The following is a 24,545-nucleotide window of genomic DNA, read 5'->3' on the forward strand; positions in this document are numbered from 1 at the left end:
CCACATCTAAGCTTTTCACCACAAGGCAGTACTGGCAGTCAGAAAAGAACATTTTGTTGGTATGGGTAGTAGAAGATAAATTACAGTTGTTAATGTTAACATCAAATTATGTTTCACATCAATGGGAAAGAGATTCTCATTAAAGTTCGCTTGGAATGTGTTGGGGTTCTGGGACCAACAATGTATAGAACATAGAACAGCACAGGAACAGACCCTTCAGCCCACGATGTTGTGCCGAACTAATTAAATTAGTAATCAAATGCCCAACTAAACTAATCCCTTCTGCCTACACAATGCCCATATCCCTCCATTTCCTGCACACTAGTGTGCCTATCTAAGAGCCTCTTGAATGCCTCTATCATATCTGCCTCCACCCCCACCCCTGGCAGCGCATTCCAGCCACCCACCGCTCTGTGTGCTTAAAAAAAATTGCCCGGTTTTGAACTTGCCCCCTCTCACCTTAATTGCATGCCCTCTGGCATTAGACATTTCAACCCTGGGAAAAAGGTACGTGTTGAACAAGGAATTTTCTGCCTTGTAACGTGTTTGCGAACTAGTCTAATAGTACAGTTTTTTATTAGTAAAATTCTAGTATTCAAATATAATAAGAAAGTCAAAGTACCTTTGTTTTCCTTTTCCTTTAAAATGACAATTGCCAGGAAAAAAAAATTGTCAACATTTGCTGGCCTTAAGAACAAATCTATAGCGATATTGGTTTGGCAGGAGTCAATTTTTAACTATTAATAATCATCAGATAATATCAGTATTTATTTAATGCTATTTTTATCCATTTGAATTTAGAGAATTGAAGAAAATTAGTGTGGGGTAGATAATTTATCAACAACAGACCAGTAAAAGCTTTATATTCTCAGCTGTCAATTATCAAGAAGTGGATATGTGTATATATGTCATATGTTGCCTGGGTCACCAATTGTACTCATTTTGCAATCACGTTACATCCGTTAGAAACAAAATTGAGAAATATAAACTTCAGCTTCCTGGGCCATTACTCAATTTTAATAAGTTTATTTTATGATCATTTTATTAATGATTTCTGATTACCAGCAATGACAGGAAAAATTCACCAGTTTGTGAGTGTGAGGGGCAGTTGCATTTACTAATTTTAAAAATCACAACTTCTCAAATCTAATTAATGTCTATTAATAGTTTACATTTTCAAACGAGTTGCCTCATTCTTCACTGTGATGGACCTTGTATGGATAGGACATAAAACAATACAGCACAGGAACAGGCCTGATGTTATGCTGAACTAATCAAGCTAATGGCATCTAATTAAACTAATCCCTTCTGCCTGCACAATGTCCATGTCCCTGCATTCTCTGCATAGTCATCTGCCTATCTAAGAGCTTGTTAAATGCCTCTATCATGTCTGCCTCTATCATAGCTGCCTCTACCACCACCCATGGCAGTGCATTCCAAGCATCCATTACTCTGTGTGTAAAAAAAACTTGCCCCATGCATCTCCTTTGAACTTTCCCCCTCTCACCTTAGATGCTTGCCTTCTACTATTAGACGTTTCAACACTAGGGAAAAGGTGCTAGCTGTCTATCTATGCCACTCATAATTTTATAAACTTCTATCAGGTCTCCTCTCAGCCTCCACCACTCCAGAGAAAACAACCCTAGATTATCTAACCTCTCTTTATAGCACATGCCACCTAATCTGGGCAGAATCCTGGTAAACCTCCAATGAACCCTCTCCAAAGCCCCCACATCCTTCCTATAACGGGGCAACTAGAACTGAATGCAATACTCCAGATGTGGCCTAACCAGAGCAACATAACTTCCTGACTCTTAAACTCAGTGCCTCAACCCAAAAAAAAGCCATACATCTTCTTTACCACCTTATCAACCTGTGCAGCCACTTTCAGGGAGCTGTGGACTGACAGCCCAAGATCTTAGGGGCGGCACGGTAGCATAGCAGTTACCGCAACGCTATTACAGCGCCAGCGATTGGGGTTCGATTCCCGTCGCTGTCTGTAAGGAGTTTGTACGTCCTCCCGTGTCTGCGTGGGTTTCCTCCGGGTGCTCCGGTTTCCTCCCACATTCCAAAGACGTATGGGTAGGGTTTAAAAAAAAGACGTAATATGGGTTTAAAAAATGGGCGGCGTGGACTCATTGAGCCGGAAGGGCCTGTTACCACGCTGTAAATAAAAATAAAATACAAAAATAAAAAATCCTTCTGTACATCAATGCTGTTAAGGGTCCTGCCATTAACTGTGTACCTTCCCTTTACATTTGATCTCCCAAAGTGCAACATCTCACACTTATCAGATTACACTCCATCTGCCATTTATCAGCCCATATCTGCAACTGATCCATATCCTGCTGTATCCTTTGGCAATCTTCTGCACTACCCACAATGCCAGCAATCTTTGTGTCACCTCGAACTTGTCTACGTTTGCAAAGTTGGATCTATACTAACTTTACATATATTCTGATTTGCATATTCTGATAACCAGAAAGGTTTTGCGTGCAGCTGCAGTACAGTACAAAGATTTAAAATACTATAAATTACAAAAATAAATAGTGCAACAAAAAAATAATGAGTTAGTGTTAGGGGTCTCATGGACTGTTTAGAAATCTGAAGTCAGAGGAGAAGAAGCCATTTCTGTATCATTGATCGTGATATTTCTGTACCTCCTGTACCTCTTCCCCAATGGTAGTAAGGAGAAGAGGGCATGTCCCAGATGGTGAGGATCCCTAGTGATGGATGCCACCTTCTTGAGGCACTGCCTCTTGAAATGTCCTCAAGGGTGGGGGGGGGGGGGGGGGTGCGGGGTAGTTGTACCTGTGATGGAGCTGGCTGAGTCTATAACCCTCTGCAGCCTCTTGCAATTCTGTGTGTTGGAGCCTCCATCCCAGGCTGTGATGCAACCAGTCAGAATGCATATATCTATGGAAATTTGTAAGTGTCTTGGCAACATACCAAATCTCCTCAAACTCCTAACAAAGTAGAGCCACTGGCGTGTCTTCTTCATGATTGCATCAATGTGTTGGGCCCAGGATAGATCCTCTGAGATGTTGACACCCAGGAACTTGAAGCTGCTCATCTGTTCCACCATTGACCCTCAATGAGAACTGGTGTGTGTTCTCCCGACTTCCCCTTCCTGAAGTCCACAGTCAATTCCTTGGTCTTGCTGACATTGAGTGCGAGGTTGTTGTTGCAAAACCACTCAGCCAGCTGATCTATCTCACTCCTGTACGCTTCCTCGTCGCTATCTGAGATTCTGCCAACAACATTGGTGTCATAGGTGAATTTATAGATGGCGTTTGAGCTGTGCCTAGCCACACAGTCATGAGTGTAGAGAGAGTAGAGCAGTGGGCTAAGCACCATCCTTGAGGTGCACCAGTGTTGATTATCAGCGAGGAGGAGATGTTATCACCAATCTGTACTGACTGTGGTCTCCCAATAATGAAGTCGAGGATCCAGTTGCAGAGGGTGGTACAGATGTCCAGGTTTTGAAGCTTGTTGATTAGTACTGAGGCGATGATGGTGTTGAACGCCAAGCTGTAATCAGTGAACAGCAGCTTGATGTATATTTTGCTGTTATCTAGGTGCTCTAAAGCAGAGTGGAGAGCCAGTGAGATTGTGTCTGCTCTAGACCTATTGTGGTAGGTGCACTGCAGTGGGTCCAGGTCCTCACTCAGGCAGGAGTTAATTCTAACCTTAATCAACCTCTCAAAGCCCTTCACAGTAGGTGTGAGTGCTCCCGGGCGCTAATCATTGAGACAGCTCACCCTGCTCTTCTTGGGCACTGGTATGATTACTGCCCTTTTGAAGCAGGTGGGAACCTCCGACTGCAGCAGTGAGAGGTTGAAGATGTCCTTGAACACTCCATTCAGTTGGTCAGTACCCAGTTTTTCAGTACCCAACCAGGTGCACCATCGGGGCTTGACGCCTTGCGAGGGTTCACCTTCTTGAAAGATATACTGACATCAGCCTCCGAGACAGAGATCACAGGGAGGCTGGATGCTGTGGGGATTTGCACAGGTGTAGTGTTATTTTCCCTTTCAAAGCGTGCATAAAAGGCATTAAGCTCATCAAGGAGTGAAGCATTTATGCTGTTAGGTTTTGCCTTATAGGAAGTAATCACATGCAAACTCTGTCACAGCTTTCATGCATCCAATTGTGTGTCAAGCTTCACTCAGAATTGCCTTTTTGCTCTCATGATGGCCTTCCGTAGGTCATAACTGGATTTCTTGTAGGATTCTAGATCGCTGGTCTTGAACACCACAGATCTAGCCCTCAGCAGACTATGGATCTCCTGGTTCGTCCAGGGCTTCTGGTTTGGGAAGGCTCGGTATGTCGTCGAAGGCACACACTCATCCACGCAGGTCCTGATGAAGTTGGTGACGGCCGTGGCACCTTCATTCAGATCCGAAGATGAATCCCTGAATATGGTCCAGTCCGCCGATTTCAAAGCAGTCCTGTGCCTCCCCCGAACATACCTTTACGGTCATCACCACTGGTGCTATGGTCCTCGATCTCTGCCTATATGGTGGGAGTAGAAGTACAGCCAGGTGATGGGACTTCCTCAAGTAGGGGTGCAGGATGGCACAGTAATTGGAAGTGTTTATTATTGTCACGTACCGAGGTGGGGTGAAAAACTTGTCTTACATACCGTTCATACAGATCAATTCATTACACATTGCATTGAGGTAGTACAAGGGAAAACAGTAACAGAATACAGAATAAAGTGTAACAACTGCAGAGAAAGTGCAGTGCAGGTAGACAATAAAGTGCAAGGTCATAACAAGGTAGATTGTGAGGTCAAGAGTCCACCTTATTGTACTAGGGAACTGTTCAATAGTCTTACAACAGCGGGATAGAAGCTGTCCTTGAGCATGGTGGTATGTGCTTTCAGGCTTTTGTATCTTCTGCCCTATGGGAGAGGGGAGAAGAGAGAATGACCAGGGTGGGTGCGGTCTTTGATTATGTTGGCTGCTTTACCACAGTACTGAGAGGTATAGACAGAGTCCATGGAGGGGAGGCCGGTTTTCATGATGTGCTGAGCTGTGTCCACAACTCTCTGCGGTTTCTTGCAGTCACAGGCGGAGCAGTTGACATACCAAGCCGTGATGCATCCGGATAGGATGTGTTCTATTGTGCATTGATTAAAAATTGGTGAGGGTTAATGGGGACATACCAAATTTCTTTAGCCTCCTGAGGAAGTAGAAGCACTGGTGAGCTTTCTTGGCCATGGCATCTACGTGGTTGGACCAGGACAGGCTTTCGGTGATGTTCACTCCTAGGAAATTGAAGCTGTCAACCCTCTCGACCTCAGTACTGTTGATCTAGACAGGAGCATGTGCACAGCCTCTTTTCCTGAAGTCAATGACCATCTCTTTGGTTTTGCTGACATTGAGGGAAAGGTTGTTGTCATGACACCATGTCACTAAGATCTCTATCTCCTTCCTGTACTCTAACCCATCGTTATTTGAGATACGCCCCACTATGGTGGTATCATCTGTAAACTTGTAGGTGGAATTAGAGCAGAATCTGGCCACGCCATCATGAGTGTGTAGGGAGTAGAGTAGAGGGCTGAGGACGCAGCCTTGTGGAGCACCAGTGTTGAGAATAATCGTGCTGGAGGTGTTGCTGCCTATCCTCACTGATTGCGGTCTGTTGGTCAGGAAGCCAAGGATCCAGTTGCAAAGGGAGGTGTTGAGTCCCAGGTCTCAGAGTTTGGAGATGAGTTTGCTTGGAATTATAGTATAGCTGTAGTCTAATGTAGATGTCTTTACTGTCCAGGTGCTCCAGAAATGAGTGTAGGGCCAGGGAGATGGCGTCTGCTGTAGACCTGTTTCAGTAGTAAGCGAATTGCAGTGGGTCACAGTTGTCTGGAAGGCTGGAGTTAATGTGTGCCATGACCAGCCTCTCGAACCACTTCATGATGGTGGATGTCAGAGCCACCAGGCGGTAGTCATTAAGCCACATTACCTTGTTTTTCTTAGGTGCCGGGATGATAGTGGGCTTCTTAAAGAAGGTGGGAACATATGGTGGTATAACAGTGATCGAGTGTGTTGGCTTAAATATTACATTTAATACGATGAATCGTGCACATGTGTGTACGTGCTAGCAATGTAACAATGAATGTAGACTCAATTCTATCACACTGAGAAAATTCTATCCATTCGCAGTGCTGCTCCTTCTAATGCCAATATAACGTGTGACTAATTAAAGAAATATGTAACGCACATTACAATTGGGACGTAAAAGGTAAATAGGTAATGGCAGTAGTTCTTATTGTAGAATGTTTTTCTAGTTTTCAAACTTAACTAAATATAGAAGCTGAAATAATGTATTAATTCATCAGTTTCAATCATATTAAATAAAAACCCATTAGATGCGTAATTTATCTAGTTTGAGGAACTAACTGAATGATAATTAAGTATAGTATATTCCTCGAATGATTGCCATCTGCTGCAAGATATTTCATGTAAATACTGTATGGTCAATAATGTTCTCAAATATTCAAAATGAAAAAGAACTACAGAGGCTGAATATCTGTAATTAAGACCTAAGATTCTGGAAACACTCAGCAAGCTGGAGAGCATTAGTGGGAAGTAAATTAGACAGAGCATTTTGGGTCCGACCTTTTGTTAGAATTGGGAAAGGAAGCTAGCACGTACACACGTGCAGGATTCATCGTATTAAGTGTAATATTTAAGCCAACACACTCGATCACTGTTATACCACCATATGTTCCCACCTTCTTTAAGACGCCCACTTTAAAGTCAGTTTAAAGTTGCAGAGAGGGTGAGGGAAGGATGGATAGTGCTGTGACTGTGAATAAACCACTGGAGCCTGAAGCTGGTAGATGTAAACGGTCTTTATTCAACACGACAAGTGGGCATTCTGGAGGGGACCTGGTGGAAGACTCTTCCGGGAAAAAGTAGAATCTCTCTGAAAAAGTATGTTGTGTTTTATACTCTTAAGAACAAAGATATCAGCAGGTGACTCAATACAGTTTCAATAGCTGCAAAGACATCGTTACTTCAATATGTTGAGTCCAACAAATGGTTGCATTGAATTACATATACGGTATACAATGCAAGCACATTGTAACTGATGGGGTCGAATATTCAGACACCTTTTCTGCGATAAATTATTTCATGTGGATGGTCTAAAATGCTTTGAGGACAGAAATCCCAGACACCCAAAATTAGTGTTGTGAGGGCTAACTCTCTGGGTACACAGATATCCCAATTATTGACAGAACAAATATGCCTATGACCGTGTTTGGTGTGCTAAATGACAAATGCACCTGGTCTGGAACCTTCCTTGATCTCTGTCACTATGATGATAAATAACTTAGCTAAAGATGTCTGATGCCTGGTTTGATAATGTCCAATTAACATAGCTCTGTTGTCTTATGTTTGGCTGTTGCATTTGAGAACATCTCATGGTCATGTCAGTTCATTACACAGAGAGTGGTTGGTATGTGGAATGTGGTGCCAGAGGAGGTGATGGTGTCAGATACAATTACTATGTTTGAGAGGCATTCAGACAAGTAGGCAAGGTGTAGAAGGATAAAGTCCTAATACAGTCAAATGGGACTCATCTTGATGGGCAAAAAGGTTGGTATGGATGTTGTGGGCTGAAGTGCCATCTCTTGACCAGCCCTCTGCTGTGGGCCTGTAGCTGTGGGACAGTACTTAGTTTACATAGCTGTTCTTTTAATTTAAAAAAGATTTCTGCTTGTAGTTCACAGTTTAACAGGTTTTTTTAAGACTGGTTCTCGTTAGTATTAATGCCTGCTATCCACATAATTCCTCTGTGGATGTTTTATGTCTCACAATCCCTAACAGATACAACTGAGGGAATATCTATGAGATAAGTTGCTAATGAAGTCATCCGGTTGATAGATTAATGAGAGGAGGAGGATGGTAGGAGGGAGGCAGGGAGCTACAAAATGATGGCAGTTAGAGAGGGAGAGAAAACACAAAGGAATGTGAAAGCTGCAAAATGCAAAGCTGCAGGAGATGTCTAGTAGGTTAGGCAGTGCTAATGGAGAGAGAATAACTGAGGCCACATTACAAACGGATGATCAACAGGAAACAGAGAAGGTGAGTTGCCTACAATTGTTGAATTTAATATTGAATTCTTCCAGGCTAGATTTTTATTTCAATCAACAATCTTTCATCTCCTACCTCTATGATTACTCTTCAGCAGTCACAGAGGCTGTACGTAGTGCTACAGGTACTCTCTTGATAATCAAACACTGTCTTGGTGGCACCTAATGGGTTAACCTATTGGGCTGTCGAGAAATGGAAACCGAACATTTATGGCCATGTACTGAAGCAGTTCATCTCTCTCAGAGTCAACTTTATCCAGTGCTGTGCAGTCACATATTGAAGTACAGATCTTCCCTCGGTTATGAATGCCCAACTTATGGACACCCTGTACATACAAATGAGTGTTTGGGAGATGGCAGGATGGATGGGGATAGATTTGCTGACTGGTGCGAGGCTGCAGGTATCTTCTGCCTGGTGGCAATGGGGCATTTTGAAGCATGCCTTCCCTCAGCCCCCATGTGTCGCAAAACTCAGTGGCTGGGTTGAGCCGAGCATGGAACTGACTGGGCTCACTCACCGAGTTAGAGGCCGGCTGGCTGGCACCCACTCTTCCCATGCCTTCTCACTCTCCTGTCACAACTGTTTCTGTAATCCTGTTTTTGTTCATTCTGACTTACGAACAGTTCTCAGGACAGAACCCTGTCGAGACTTGGGGACTGCCTGTACTTGCCACAGTTCTGCGAGGCGTAGCACCCAGGGTGTGTGACACCAAAAGTAATATTGGCAGAGTTCACGTCAGGTTGGGAAAAGATAAATTAATTCATTAAGTTTGAGGGAAAAGGTATTAAGTTATGTGTTGAATCCTTTAAGTCACTTTTGATTTATTTTTCAGCTTTTTAAAGGAGTGCAAAGATGTGGAGCTGTCATTCAGTGACCTGGCTGTGAAGTCTGAATACTTTAAAGGGACCAAGAAGGGAACTCTGTATTTGACCCCATACAGGGTAAGTTCTTTATCTCAGAATTATTCCATTCCCATACTCAGATTGTTGGTCTGACCACCATTTATTTCACAAGAGCAACTTATTAGAATTTTCTCAAATGTCAGTGATGCAATTGGCAGCTTCCATGTTTACCAGGTGTAAAGAAGTATAAACGTGACTTAAGCATTTTCCATTGGACCTAATATGCCCTTACATACACCTTTGAGATGTGTTCCAAAGATTTGCTACCCTTTGAATGAAGAAACTGCTCATCTCAATCCTGAAAGGCTATCTCCTTATTTTGAGACAATGACCTCTGCTTCTAGACACCTCAGCGAGGGAAGATTTATTCCCTGAGCCTACCCTGTAAGAAATGTGTACTTTCCAACAAGATAACCTCTCTCCCTTATAAACTCTAGAGAGTAGAGACCCAATCTGCATAATCTCTCCTCACAGAACAAGTCAGCTGTTCCAGGATTTATTCTGGTGAACACACTTGCAATTCCTCTCAAGTATTTCTTTTCTCAGATAGTATTCTGGATTCAATCTGCCAGGGCCCTATATAATTTCAGGAAGATGTCTTTACTCTTCTAATCCCCTTTGAGTGCTGGCCAATGTAACATTTTCCTTTTGTTTGTATACGCATGTTAACTGTTAGTGATTTATGTACAGAGACACCCCGGTTCCTCTGAGCACCAGTTTCTCACCATTTTTTTTAAAAATCATCTTTTCCTACCAAAGTGGAGTTCTCCATATTTTTCTCAACGAACTAATCTCCTGGATATTTTGTGAAAGGTCTTCTGAAGTTCCAAATACACCACATTCCATTGGCTTCCTCTTATATTCTTACAGTTGCAACTTCGAGAAAGTCTACAAGAGGCTTCTTAAATATGATCTCTGTTTCATAGATCCCTGTTGATTCTACACAACCCTTTGGTTATTTTCTAGGTGTCCTGTTATCACCTCCTCTTAATAACTACTTCTAGCATTTTCCAAACTACTGATGTCAGGCTAAATGATCTGTAGATCACTGTTTGCTCAATCTCTCTTCTCCTAGATAGTAGGGTTAGATTTGCAACCTTATAATGTGTGGAAACCCTTCAAAAAATCTCTAGAATTTTGGAGGGTGAGAACCAGTTCATCTACATCTCCATTGCCACCTACTTTGAAACCAAATGTAAATCATCAGCAATTTATCGGTTCCTTCCCATTAATTTCTGCAATATCTATACTAATGCTAACTTATTTCATCTTTCATTCTCAACCTGTTCTCCATTATTTCCATGAGTTTTTTTTCCTGTGAAATCTTCGATTAATTGCTCTGCTATTTTCTTATTCCCTGTTACAACTTTTTGTTTCTGCTTGTAAGGGATCTATATCAACTTTCACTAATCTTTTCCTTTTTACATATATATTAGGAGGGATGCCGTTATGTTTGTGTGCTCTGTCCGTTCTTGACACTCTGGTTATTGTTACCCATTTCACCACCCTGCACCATCATCTTACCTCTCTTAAGTTTGTAAGTTGATCCCCCCACTAAGCCTTGCCACTTCATCCCTCTAAGAAAAGAACACCTTTTTAGATTAAAGGCTGGTCTACAGCCCTGGTTATTTGCTTTGCTAGGACAGTGGTCCTAGTTTGATTCAAGTAAAGCCTGCCCCAATGGTACAACTTTCTCTTTCCTCAGTTTTCACATTGCCCTGTGAACTGAAATTCATTTCTACCACAGGAATAAGCTTGGGGCACAGAGCTTATGATTCTGCTTTTTAATTTCAATCCCAGCTGCTTGTACTTGTACAGCAGAATTACCTCAGTCCTGTGGACGGTGGAGCTAGTCCATAGTCCCTCTGCAGCTGAAGAAATATCCTTAACCCTGCCACCAGGCGGGCAACGTAGCCTTTGAGACCTGCACCTGCGGAAAACAGTATCTATCCTCTTAATTCCTCTCAGCTATCACTATTATTTTCCTGCTCACTGCCCCAACATCATTTGCTCCTTGCACTTGAGAGCTGTGGTCAGTTTGCTTATACACCCTGCAGTCGGTTCCTCTTTCCATGTAGGCTGCAAGAATTTCAGAGATTTTGGGCAAGTGACATAGTTGCCATCTAGATTCTCCACTGGACTAACTTGTGACTGGGAAGGGGGCACAGAGTAGTTGTTCACCTGGAGAGGTACGAGTACCTAGCGGAGAAAAAAGTTGGTGTCCAGTGATCAGAACAAGCGAGTAAGTGAATGTCAAGGGAATTGAAACCTAATTGCATCTATTTTAGTACAAGGAGTATAACTGGTAAAGTAGATGAACTCAAAGCTTTAAAACAGGTCTACAATATTGTTGCCATCACTGAGAAGGATAGGCAGCACTGGCAGCTCTATCCCAGGGTGTAGAATTTTCAGAAGAGACAGTGGGGGGGTGGGGGAAGGGAGTAAAAGGGGAGGGAGGTATTTCAATGTTAGTCAAAGATTACATTACTTTAGTATTGAGAGAGGATGTCCTAGATAGAAATGGGTAGAAATGAGAAACAAAGCGGGTTTTGTCATTCAGCTGGGGGTGTATTACAGACCTCCCTACAGTTATCAGGAAATAGAGGAACAGATGTGTAGGCATATATCAGAGAAATACAATTAAAATAGTGTTGTTATATTGTAATATTTCCCAAATATTAACTGGAATTGCCTTGGGTTTCAAGACTCAGCAGGGGTAGAGTTTTTGATATGTGTCCAGGAGAGCTTTTTGACCCAGTGTGTAGATAGACCAATGAGGGAAGGGGCATTACTGGACCTTATTGTGGGGAAGGTAGTTGGTCAAGTGGAGGGAGTGTCAGTGGGAGATCAATTTGGACATGGTGACCATAACTTTGTATATCTTAAAATGGTTACGGTAAAGGATAGGGATGGACTAGTAATTAAAGTCTTAAACTGGGGAAGGCTAATTTCATTAATATAAGGGAGGACCTGACAAAGCTAGATTGGGAGCATGTACTTGCAGGTAATTCCACAACAGTGTGGTGGGAAGCATTTAAAGAAGAAATTGCAAGAGGTCAAGGCCAACATGTTCCTGGAAGGGTAAACACCAGGGTTAACAAGTATAGGGAACCCTGCATGTCGAGGGATATTGAGGGCTGGATAAAGAGAATAAAAGGAAACATGTGACAGGTATAGGGAACAAATGATGTGAGAGGCCTGTCAAGAGCATAAAAAATGTAGGGGGGTGCTTAAAAGGGAAAAAGGCTAGGCCATAAACCATGAATGATAGGGTCTCAGGGAGTATTGAGGAACAGAGGGACCTTGGAGTACAAATCCATCGATCTTTGAAGGTGGCAACACAGGTAGACAACATGGTTAGGAATGCAAATGGGAAACTGGCCTTTATTAGCTGGGGCATTGAATACCGAGACACAAGAAATTCTGCAGATGCTGGAATCTGGAGCAATACACAAAAAGTGCTGGAGGAACTCAGCAGGTCAGGCAGCATCCATGGAGGGAAATAAACAGTCGACGTTTTGGGCCGAGGAGATAAACAGTTTATTTCCCTCCATGGATGCTGCCTGACCTGCTGAGTTCCTCCAGTACTTCTTGTGTATTGCATTGAATACCGAGGTAGGGGGGTTATGCTCCAACTTTAAAAAGCCCTGGTCGGACCTGAGCTGGAGAACTGCGTGCAGTTCTGGTCACCGAGGTATAGAAAGCATCTGATCACGCTGGAGAGGGTGTAGAGGAGATTCACCAGGATGTTGCCTGGGATGGAGCAGTTCCATAATGAAGAGAGACTGGAAAAGCTTGGTCTTTACTCCCTGGACTGGCAGTGATTAAGAGGGGATATGATTGGGGTATATAAAATTATAAGGGGTATGGATAGGGAAGACTACAGGAAACATTTCCCCATATCAGAGGTAGATAAAAGGACACAGGTTTAGGGTAAGGGAGAAGAGATTCCTAGAGGATATGAGGAGGAACTTCTTCACCGAGAGAGTGGTGAGTACCTGGAATGCACTGCCTGAGAGAGTGGTGAAGCTGGGTCGCTAGCAGCATTTAGGTATCGTCTAGATGAACACTTGAATTGTTAGGCATAGAGGACTATGGAGCAAGTGCTGGCCAATGGGATTAATGCAGAAGGGTGACACAAGAGACTGCAGATGCTGGAATCTGGAGCCACACACGAGATGCTGGAGGAATTCAGCGGGTCAGGCAGCATCCATGGAGGGAAATGGATAGTCTTGACCCTTCCTCCATAGATGCTGCCTGACCCACTGCATTCCTCCAGCATCTCGTGTGTTAATGCAGGAGGGTGCTGGTTGGCATGGATGAATTGAGCTGAATGGCCTGTTTCTGTGATGTACGACTCTGATTCTAGTTGTATACCACTTTCTCTCTTGGCTGGCCAATTTTGCAGTACTTAGGAATGTGTTAAAACAAAGTGTCCCTGATGCAATACAGTGTCTGAATATCAGACTCAGAGCTGATGTTCCTTGAGCTGCAGTCTCTGCATGTGTGCTCATCTTGGAGTTTGACGTGCTGTAGCTACATCACATTGCCTGTCATCGTGTCCATCTGAGCTTAATCTATTTATTTTAATTAGCAATCAAGTATCAACTAGATTTTCTACTTGGCAGTTTTTTTGTCTGGTTACTAATCTAGCTTCAAGTACCAGTTTTAATTAAACGTATGTAGTGGGTTATAAATTAGAGCAGATCCCTTTAAAATGGAGAAAACTGCAAATCAGATTATCCCAGAATCGCCATCATGTTTACTGAGCCAACAGTGAAGAAGGTACATAGCACTTTTAAAAATATAGAACTACATCTTTTCCCTTGCATCACCAAAGCGTAGGCATTACCCTCGGCAGGCACTGCCTGCTGTGCTAAAGTATGCTGCGTTTATCATTATTATTTTTTTTATATTTTATAACAATTTCTAATAAAAAAACAATAATAATCACAGCTGTGTTAATGGCTTTCAGTTGGGTGAGTGAAATTGGCTTCATTTTACAGGCTGAAGTATGTCTTGGAGAAAATGGAGATGGTCTTCCTCCACCTATTGCAATTTGTTGCTCTTTATCAGGAAGTACACATCAATAGGCGCGAGGGAGGACCTGATTTGGTTGTGATTTGTATGAGCAATCCACCATATTTACGGCCTAGATTTGCACTTGAAGAATTATCCCTTTGGCAAGTACTGTGGAGCATCCAGCTAGGACTGTACCCAGCAAAGAACCTGAGCCTCCAAGAAAACAGGACAGAGGAAAAGGGAGGATTTTCTTTATAGAGTGAGGCTTCTGTTTTCATGAGTTTGATATTTTGTTGATTGTCCTTGCAGTCATTTTATGTGGGACTTTTATAGGGACCCAAATGATCCCCAAATAGTCTCCATTCCATTGCTGCTTCCTATAACTGTGTGTGTGTGGGGGGGGTGGGGGGGGTGGGGAGGTGGCAGGCGGTTGGTGGGGAGACATGGGACAGGACAAAAAGAAATTGAAAGTTTAAGAGGAAGTTCGTAACATACAAGCCATTGGCAAACTCTCTTGTTGTTTTAGATGATCTTTCTGTCAAAAGGAAAGGACCCAATGCAGTCATTCATGATGCCCTTCTACCTTGTCAAAGGATGTTCCATCGAGCAGCCAGTTTTCTCAGCTAATTACATAAAGGGAACCGTTCGTGCTGAGCCTGGAGGTATGTAAAATAATTGAAAAGTTAAGTTCAGAACTGAAAAGGTTTGTGTTCCCACTATTATTTTAGTGAGGAAGGAGGATAATGAGGCTGAAAGCCAAAAGAAAATGTTTGAATAATATCAAAAATTTTAACTGTAGCTCAGTCATGTTTGAGATTAACTGACATGATGAATAATCTTCAATTGCCCTTGAATCTCAAACATAAATTGTTATCTGAAATTTTGAGTGGTGAGAAGGAAGCATTTAAACATTATTAATAAATCCAACAAAGATCTGAAGAAAATTCATTACTCCTGCATTGGTTGGAATAGAGTTGTTGAAGGGAATAGTGTAGGTTGATTTGATATTATTCATTTTATGTAGACAATCATGTAATCTCTAATTAGCCCCTATGTGGAGGGTAAAGCTTGTGTATGAAGATGTGCAGTGTTGTAGGGGTGGAAACTAGCATTGTTTATGAATAGGATGTAGTATTTAAAACTCAAGCAGGACTCCCAGGTTGCATGCAACCTGATTCAGCTATGGTTGGAAAGGTTGTGGGTTTAATTGTTGGTAGGAGCTGAAAATGTTGGCTTTGGAGAAAGTGACACATCTAGGACATAGAGAAACTCCTCCTAATTACAAACTGTACATGGTTATTCCAATGATTCTGTAAATAAATTCATGTGTGGTAGTAAAACAAAGCCTCTTACACTAACTTTACACTTTAAATGTAGTAAAACATTCCAAAGCAATTTGTTAGAGTGACTATCGAATATAATTTGTCACCTGTCTACCAAAGGAGTTAATATGCCAGGTGAGGTCAAAGTGTGTCCTCAAGGAGGAGAGGCACTGAGATTCAATGAAGGAACTCCAGAGCCAAGGGCCATGGCAGCCAAAGGTGGAACAAAGGGCAGTGTGGATTCACAAGAGCAGAATTTTTGGAAAATGGATATAATTGCCATCCTGGATGAGAAATAGAGAGGGTAAGAGAGTAAAGGGATTTGAATAGATGAGAATTTTGAAAATAAGGCATTGGCAGACCTGTAGTTAATGTGGACCAGCAAGCATTGGGATGATGCATAAATAAGATGCCTTACAGGTTAGAATATAAGGAGCAGGTTTTTAAATGAACGCGACCAAAATTCTGGTGATGATCCTCGATCAAACTGATGAGGCTTTTAGTTGGGCCTTTAGAGAATAAATCAGGTGGTGGAAATATAATTGAAGAAAGGAGAAATAGGTTCTTTGAAATAAGAAATGATTTTTAGACCAACAGTTTTTGTTTCAACAATTTCTATTTGTACCAGTTGTAATTTAAACTCTCTTGATTTGCAGGTGGCTGGGAAGGACAAGCTTCATTTAAATTGGTTTTTAACAGTGGTGGAGCCATTGATTTTGGTCAGTTGATGTTCAAAGTGGCTCAACAGGGTAAGTTTCAAAGTTGTATCACCGAATCCTGTCCATTAAGCTTGAGTTCTTTGCAATTCTGAGGGAGAATGTTGACTTCAATAGAAGTATTTTCAAAAATAGCTTCAGCATTTCCAGCGAAGTAGTTCTGCCTATTGAGCAAAAAGATTTCTTCAAAATCAAATCAATGTCTCCTGGCAATGAATGTAATGGGGAAAAATCAGATGTAACGTTTAAATACAACCTTAGATGTATTTTAAAATGTGAAGAGTCTTTGTCAAGGTGTCAGTTACTAATTATCGATTTTCTTTTTAAAAGACTAATCTCTTTAAGGAAAAACTGTTTGTCCTGTTCATATCTACTGATTGTTCTGATGGGATTAGAATCAGAATCAGATTTGTTATCACTGACATATGTCGTGAAATTTGCTTTGTGTCGGCAGTACGATGCAAGACACAAAAATTACTATAACTTACAAAAATAAATAGCGCAAAAGAGAAATAACGAGGTAGTGATCATGGGTTCATGGACCATTCAGAAATCTGATGGCAGAGGGGACATTGAGTGTGGGTCTTCAGACTCCTGTACCTCCTCCCCGATGGTAGTAATGTGAAGAGGGCATGTCCCAGGTGGTGAAGGTCCTTAATGATGGATGCTGCCTTCTTGAGACACCGCCTCTTGAAGATGTCCTCGATGGCGGGGAGGGTTGTGCCCGTGATGGAGCTGGCTGAGTCTACAACCCTCTGCAGCCTCTTTCAATCCTGCACATTGGAGGCTTCATACCAGGCGGTGATGTGACCGGTCAGAATGCTCTCCACCGTACATCTGTAGAAATTTGCAAGAGTCTTTGGTGACATACCAAATCTCCTCAAACTCCTAATGAAGTAGAGCCGCTGGCATGCCTTCTTCGTGATTTCGTCAATGTGTTGGGCCCAAGATAGATTCTCTGAGATGTTGACACCCAGGAACTTGAAGCTGCTCACCCTTTCCACCGCTGACCCCTCAATGAAGACTGGTGTGTGTTCTCCCGACTTCCCCTTCCTTCAGTCCATAATCGATTTAGGTATTGTGGGAAAGTAATATATTTATTTGTTCTTAATAAGTCCTGGTGTTTTGCATTCTTGGGTAATCACGCTTTACAGTAAATGACCTCTGCCTCCCCAGCCACTCCCTAACTGCTCTAATAATGAGAAAGATGTCATCTTTTATCTTGCCTCCTAATTGCCTTAGCTGGAGAGGGGTATACTTGCTTTAGGGGGGATATATGGAAGATTTATTAGATTGATAGTACAGGGAGACCAGATAGCAAGTGTGGAAAAATAGGTACACATTTTTCCTGCATTTGGGTTTTGGTGTTGGCAGATGGGTGCACACATAAATAGCAGAGGATATTTGTAGTTTGGCCACGTATGGTAGATCATACTGCCCTCAGCTTTCAACAGCAGTTGTCTCATCCGCTCAGTTTATGAGTTTTGAATGAGGTGGTTATAGAGATGATGGATATTCAGTTTATCATCTTCCAAAATTCTATAGTTTCTAAAATTGTTCCTGTGAATTGGAGGGCAGCAATGTGATCAAACAGATAAGAATCAGATTTTTTTATCACTGACTTACTTGATGTGAAATTTGCTCATGAAAGGAGAGAGAGAAAGAACAGGGAACTAACTACTGGCCTATTAGCCTAATGCCAGTAGTGAGGAAAATATTGGAATCTATTACAAAGCATATAGTGACAGAAGAGCTTGTAAAGAATAACGGGATTGAGCGGAGTCAGCATGAGTTATGACAGGGAAATCACATTTGACTAATTTGCTGGAGTTCTTTGAGGATGTGACAAACAAAATAGGAAAAGGAATACCACAGGATGTGGTGCATTTGGATTTTCAGAAAGTTTTCAATAAGATTCCACACACAAGGTTGGTCAAGATGAGAGCATGTATAATTTATTCATGAGGCATTCTCAGTGCAGATTTATTATACATGTTTCATTAAAATGTTTGTTGTCAAAGGAACAGTAAACCAAATAACTTGAAACATTGCAATTTTTCACCTTTCTGTTAAAAGGATACAAACATAAATGCAAAAACTGTTAATGATTTGTAGATGTAATGATTCTTACTCATGGCTGTGACGCACCTCTAGAGGATCACTTTCTCAAGGTACGTGGCTTAAGCTGTACTGCTTGGCTTAGTTTTGCTACCTATTTTGTTTTCTATGAAAGCCTTGGCCCCTGTTGTTAATAGATGGTTGATGGCTTCAACAGATTTTAAAATGCATCATTTTTACTTCCTATTGAACCAGTGCATCTCAGGAGTTTGTTTTATATAAATTGTTCCATCTAATCAAATGGACGAACGCAAGTCTATGAATTAGCAACTTCCACACTTCAACACCCTGTATGCTCTGAGTTTTAAATGATTTGGAGGTAAAAGATTTTAACAAGACCAGTCTTTCACAAGAAATGAAGGAACGTTGTTTATGGATCCTCCCATTACCACAGTTCTTCAGCTGATGAATACTGCAGGGAAAAACATTGAAAACCATTTAAAGTTTAAAGTACAAATAACTTCATTTTCAAAAAAAAGCATTTGACAAAAGAAGTATCATTTTTAACTAAAATAACCATATTTTTATTTGTTGTACAAAAGAGAAATCTGTCATATATTTTTATAATATGTTTTAAAGAGATTTGTTAAAAGCAGCTACTGTTTAAGTTATGAAAATAGCAGTGGTTCACATAGACACATGGATGTAAATGCAGTGTCTTCTATCTTGTTTAGCAGCAGTGAAAACAAAATATGGCTGATTTCTCATCTATAAATAAATAAAATATATTTGCAGTATTTATGGAGAAGTTGCTGGTAAAAAGGATTTTAGGTGGTCTTGAAACTGAAACTCCAGTATAGTCATTAACATTTTGGTACAGTGTAACTCAGCACTCAAAATTTTCATGTGGCACCCATTTGAACTCTGAAATGTCCAGCAGTCCGAATATACCCTCTCAGACACGGGATTAGTAATTATGGTTATTTTGTACAGTACAGTACTCGGAATAGTACAGTAAAACCCTGTTAATCCAGCATACTCTGAACTTTGGTGCCAGATGAGAATTGGATGTTATTTTATTAATCCTTAAACATTTTTAATTCACTTTTTTAAAAAGATGTTGCACATTAACATTTCAGTCAGTCCGGTAAGTTTTAGGGTAGCACTGCCAACAGAATCAGGCAAGTGAATGGGAAGCATGGAACCGGGCTCCCATTGAGCACTGGAACTGGGGACCTGGTGGGTGGTCAAGGAGTGTGGAAACTGGGCCCAGGTGAGTGGAAACTACAAATGTCACCGGATGTCCAACTGGTGATGATGGGTTTTGTTGTAGTCACAGTGGGAGTGGTCATTATAAGGTAATGAATTAATAAGATCGCACAAGCACGTCATGGTTAAAGAGAATTGGCTGGTCCTAATGGAACAACTATCTGCGCTGCTGGCAGGTAAACTTTTAAATTGCTGGTAACATGGGCTGTATATTCAATGTTCAGTAATGTCAATTCTACATTTTTATACACTATTCAGTACAAAAGTTGTAACTGGAGTTTTGTATAGTTTTTTAAAAGGACGTCTTTTGCAGGATCTTTTCAGTTTGAAAAGCATAGTTACACGTGGATTCAGTGGTGCTGTAATATATTACTCATTTGTTAAAACCAATCATACTCTCATTTTCCAGGGTGCAGTAGCTGCAATGAAGTGTGGCTGATTCTTTGTTGTGATAACTGGTGGTGTCTGCAAAATCTAATTCATTCTTGTTTTTCCTGTTAGCTTCTAGGGGAACTCCTGTGCAGAACAATGCTTACGGATATGAACCAGTGGGTGTTATGAGTTTTGGATTTGCGCCAGCAAATGGCCCCTATGCGGCAAATGGCCCCTATGCAGCGAATGGCCCCTATGCAGCGAATGGCCCCTATGCAGGGAATGGTCCATATGCATATCAGCCTCCTCCTTTGAATGGAGGTTATGGACCACCACCAACATCAGTGGGATACCTTTACGGAATGCCTCCACCACAGTCAGGTAACGGTAAAGAACTTACTGATAAAACAATTGCTGAAGGACAGTCAGCTGATTATGCAGTAGAAGTAGCAAATAAGTATTAATAAGCATACTCTTTTCTCTTAAAAGGTTAAAAAAACATAGGAATTGCTAGATAATAAAAGACTGTGATCCATCTGATTTTTCATCTATAATTCTGGTAGTTATTGTAATGTAACAATAAAGGTGTTATTGACGAAATATGGAAATTCACCTCATTTCTGGTCTCTTAAAAAAAATTAAAGGAACTACTGGTGTTGGAGAGCTTTAGAGCTGTGGGTCCAAAGTCACCTGTCCATCCCAAGCATGCTCCCTCTCCAGACTTCTCAAGTTGCTCACAAATTGTATCCCAACATATTATTTTGGAAATCGGGCTTAAAAACTGAAACTTCAATGTTGTCTCAGTTGCCTGGTTTACTGAGCTCTGGGTTAATTTCAAATGATGAGCACACGGTGCGGAAAGGAGCCCCATTCACATATCTGGAGATTACTTGATGCCTGTAAATCTGCTGATTAAATCAGGAATAGGTGCGTTCACAGTGGTTGGAGTTGTGTATATTAGCCAACTTAACCAAGGCATCTCTTCCCTAATGCTGGGGAGTGTTTAAAAGTCTGCATGATATCTTCAAAATCAGTTTTGTATTTAATGGTTGAACACAGTTTTTTCGAATGAGTAGGAGGGTGCGCTTTTATAAATTTGTGGCTTTGTCCACTGAAATGTTTCACTTTTTTTGCCCTTGTTTCATAACATGTTCATTTGTAGTTAAAAGAACTAGCTGGACAACTGCTCCAAACATGCAGCAAGGCTGCTGTATAACTGAGCACAGAAAAATGCATAGAACAGCTAGTTGTTCTTATTTTAAAATTAACATCCTTCACACATCGGCCCACCTCCTGTCACCTTGCCTCCCAGACTACTTCTGTACTCTCCTCCGGCTCCACAACCCTCCAGGACCTTCACAGTCCTCTAACGTTAGTGTCTTGTGCTCTGCTTTTCATCGTTTCATCCTTGGGGCCTGTTTCTTTCTCAGCCACACCCTAAGCTCTGGAATTCCCTCCATAAATCCGTCTTTTCCTTTACAAGGTTCCTTCAACCTCCTATCCATACTTCTAGTCACCTATTTTAATATCCTTTGTAAGTTGTCCACAGATTTTGTGTATGCTTCTTAACACCTTGCAGCATTTTACTTTGTTAATGAAATATCAGTTTATCAACTTTTGCAAAAAGTTTGCCATCGATTCTTTTGGTACTTCTTTGATTTATGAATCTTATTTCTCATCATGGTGCATAGCACAGCAATCTCCACCCACAGGAATGCAAACTACCAAAATGCCCATAATGCACTGCACCCAGCCTTAGAAAGTTATGAAATTTAGCAAAACAAAACACCTTCGAAAAACACATCCCTGTCATAAAGAGAAATGGTTCTGTATAAGTGTAAGTTGATCTTCTGCTTGGATCTTCTTCACAATGAACAGTGGACAACTGCTCAGTAGTTGTCGATTGACAAATTGCACAGTGAAATCACTGGTGGCCACTGGAGAACTGACGCCAGCAACCTTCCTGCACAATGTCAGTGTGGAAATACCTGCTGAGAAAATGACTGCGTGTATGGGTCTTGTGCATTGTTCCTTTAGGTTACTCCTGACAGTTCTTGTTCAAAGGGGTTTGTAAAATTATGAGGGGCATAGCTAGGGTAGATAATTGGAGTCTTTTCCTCCTCAGGGTAAAGGAGTCCAGAACTAGAGGGCACAGTTTAAGGTGAGAAGGATGAAGTTTTAAGGAGATCTGAGAGGGGTAAGTTTTCACTCAGATGGCAGTGAATATCTGGAACAAGCTGCCAGAGGAAGTACTGGAGGCAGATACAATTACAGTGTTTAAGTTATGTTTGGATAGGTACTTAGATAGGAACTGTGTAGAGGAATATGGGATTATGGCATCACAGTCAGCATGGACCAGGTGGGCTGCAGGGGCTGTTTCTGTGCCGTACGTTTCTATGAGTTCTGCATTTATACCAGCAAATTCTATTGGAAACAACTACTTTACCAGTGTAATTTTTATATCAATGCTGAGATTAAGCCGCCCTGGGAAGGAATAAATAACATTGATTATAATTCATGTCTCTAATGTGTAATTTCAGGTGGCCATCCATCCGCTCCTGCAATGGACATGTACATGCCTCCCCCACCTCCATACCCTGGACCTCCACCGGCCAATGTTGTTGAACATGGATTGCCTGGTACGTACACTTTAAAAAGATCCAAATGAAGTTATTAATTCATTTGGATAAAGAGCATCATTTTGTGTGTGTTCTGGAAGTCCAGGGAGAAACCTTTGGGGAAGTGGAAGAATAGGTGCCATTAATTCAAAATAGTCAGAAATACACCCAGTAGGAAATTCGGGAAGTTGGTGAGATTGTGGTACCTGTTTCCATTTGCAGCATTGTTCAGTCAAGAAGCTGGATATGTGCACAAGGGGGAGGAGAAAAGTACAAACTTGGGCTGATAGAATTAAGTGAAATGTTGGCAGGTTTCTGCAGAGCAGAAATACCACGCAATTCCGTTAGACCAAGTGACCTTTCTCCTGTAAGTTCTGTGCAATTCCTCTGTTAGTTGAAGTTGAAAAGGTTTTGTATTTACTATTGATGTGAAGGCTTTTCGCAGTTCCCAGTATACTAAGACTGTTCTAATTTTCATTAACTTCTATTGGAAATGATTCCATCTGCTGGAAACACAGTGGACAGATTTATTTCATAGCAGTAGACTCTGTGATAGTACTGGGGAGATATGGAATGGTACTGAGCACTGGAATGGTATTGAGAGAGGAAATTGCAGAGTATAGAACATGTCCCTACCCTAGAAATTACCAGGCTCACCCATAGCCCTCTATTTTTCTCAGCTCCATGTACCTATCCAACAGTCTCTTAAAAGACCCTATCGTATCCGCCTCCACCACCGTTGCTGGCAGCACATTCCACACACTCACCGCTCTCTGAATAAAAAAATTTACCCCTGACATCTCCTCTATACCTACTCCCCAGCACTTTAAACCTATGTCCTCTTGTGGCCACCATTTCAGCCCTGGAGAAAAGCCTCTGACTATCTACCCGATCAATACTTCTCATCATCTTATATACCTCTATCAGGTCCCCCCTCTTCCTCCGTCGCTCCAAGGAGAAAAGGCCGAGTTCCCTCAACGTGCTTTCATAAGGCATGCTCTGCATTCCAGGCAGCATCCTTGTAAATCTCCTCTGCACCCTTTCTATGGCTTCCACATCCTTCGTGTAGTGAGGTGACCAGAACTGAGCACAATACTCCAAGTGGGGTCTGACCAGGGACCTATATAGCTGCAACAATACCTCTCGGCTCCTAAATTCAATTCCCCGATTGATGAAGGACAATACACCATATGCCTTCTTAACCACAGAGTCAACCTGCGCAGCCACTTTGAGCGTCCTATGGACTCGGACCCGAAGATCCCTCTGATCCTCCACACTGACAAGAGCCCTACCATTAATTCTGCCATCATATTTGACCTACCAAAATGAACCACTTCACACTTATCTGGGTTGAATTGTATCTGCCACTTCTCAGCCCAACTTTGCATCCTATCTATGTCCTTCTGTAACCTCTGACAGCCCTCCAAACTATCCACAACACCCCCAACCTTTGTGTCATCCGCAAACTTCACTCATCCGCAAACCCACCCCTCCACTTCCTCATCCAGGTCGTTTATAAAAATCACAAAGAGCAAGGGCCCCAGTACAGATCTGTGAGGTACACCACTGGTCACCGACCTCCACGCAGAATACGACTCTTCAACAACCACTCTTTGCCTTCTGTGGGCCAGCCAGTTCTGGATTCACACTGCGATGTCCCCTTGGATCCCATGTGTCTGTACTTTCTCAATAAGCCTTGCATGGGGTACCTTATCAAACGCTTTGCTGAAATCCATATACACTACATCTACTGCTCTCCCTTCATCGATGTGTTTAGTCACATCCTCAAAAAATTCAATCAGGCTCGTAAGGCAGGACCTGCCCTTGACAAAGCCATGCTGACTATTCCTAATCATATTATACCTCTCCAAATGTTCATAAATCCTGCCTCTCAGGATCTTCTCCATTAGCCATAACCAACCAGAGGTAAGACTCACTGGTCTATAATTCCCTGGGCTATCCCTACTCTCTTTCTTGAATAAGGGGACAACATCCCTTCAATCTTCCAGAACCTCTCCCGTCTCCATCGACGATGCGAAGATCATCGTCAGAGGCTCCGCAATCCCCTCCCTCGCCTCCCACCGCAGCCTGGGGTACGTCTCATCCGGTCCCGGCGACTTATCCAACTTGATGCTTTCCAAAAGTTTCAGCACCTCCTCTTTCC

At 42.0% G+C, this 24,545-nt stretch overlaps 1 protein-coding gene across 2 annotated transcripts in view; it reads left to right on the forward strand.

Annotated features, from left to right (window-relative positions):
- LOC127585540 (WW domain-binding protein 2-like) overlaps positions 1-24,545 on the forward strand; it is a 56,297-nt gene that overhangs the window by 13,684 nt on the left and 18,068 nt on the right. For both annotated transcript variants that reach the window (XM_052043089.1, XM_052043090.1), the window contains exons 2-6: positions 8,935-9,043; positions 14,553-14,688; positions 16,005-16,097; positions 19,893-20,144; positions 22,304-22,402. In XM_052043089.1, coding sequence (XP_051899049.1) covers positions 8,935-9,043; positions 14,553-14,688; positions 16,005-16,097; positions 19,893-20,144; positions 22,304-22,402 — 689 coding nt within the window. The remainder of the gene's footprint in view (positions 1-8,934; positions 9,044-14,552; positions 14,689-16,004; positions 16,098-19,892; positions 20,145-22,303; positions 22,403-24,545) is intronic.

This window comes from Pristis pectinata, chromosome 33 (genome assembly GCF_009764475.1).
Source record: "Pristis pectinata isolate sPriPec2 chromosome 33, sPriPec2.1.pri, whole genome shotgun sequence".
Lineage (NCBI taxonomy): Eukaryota > Metazoa > Chordata > Chondrichthyes > Rhinopristiformes > Pristidae > Pristis > Pristis pectinata.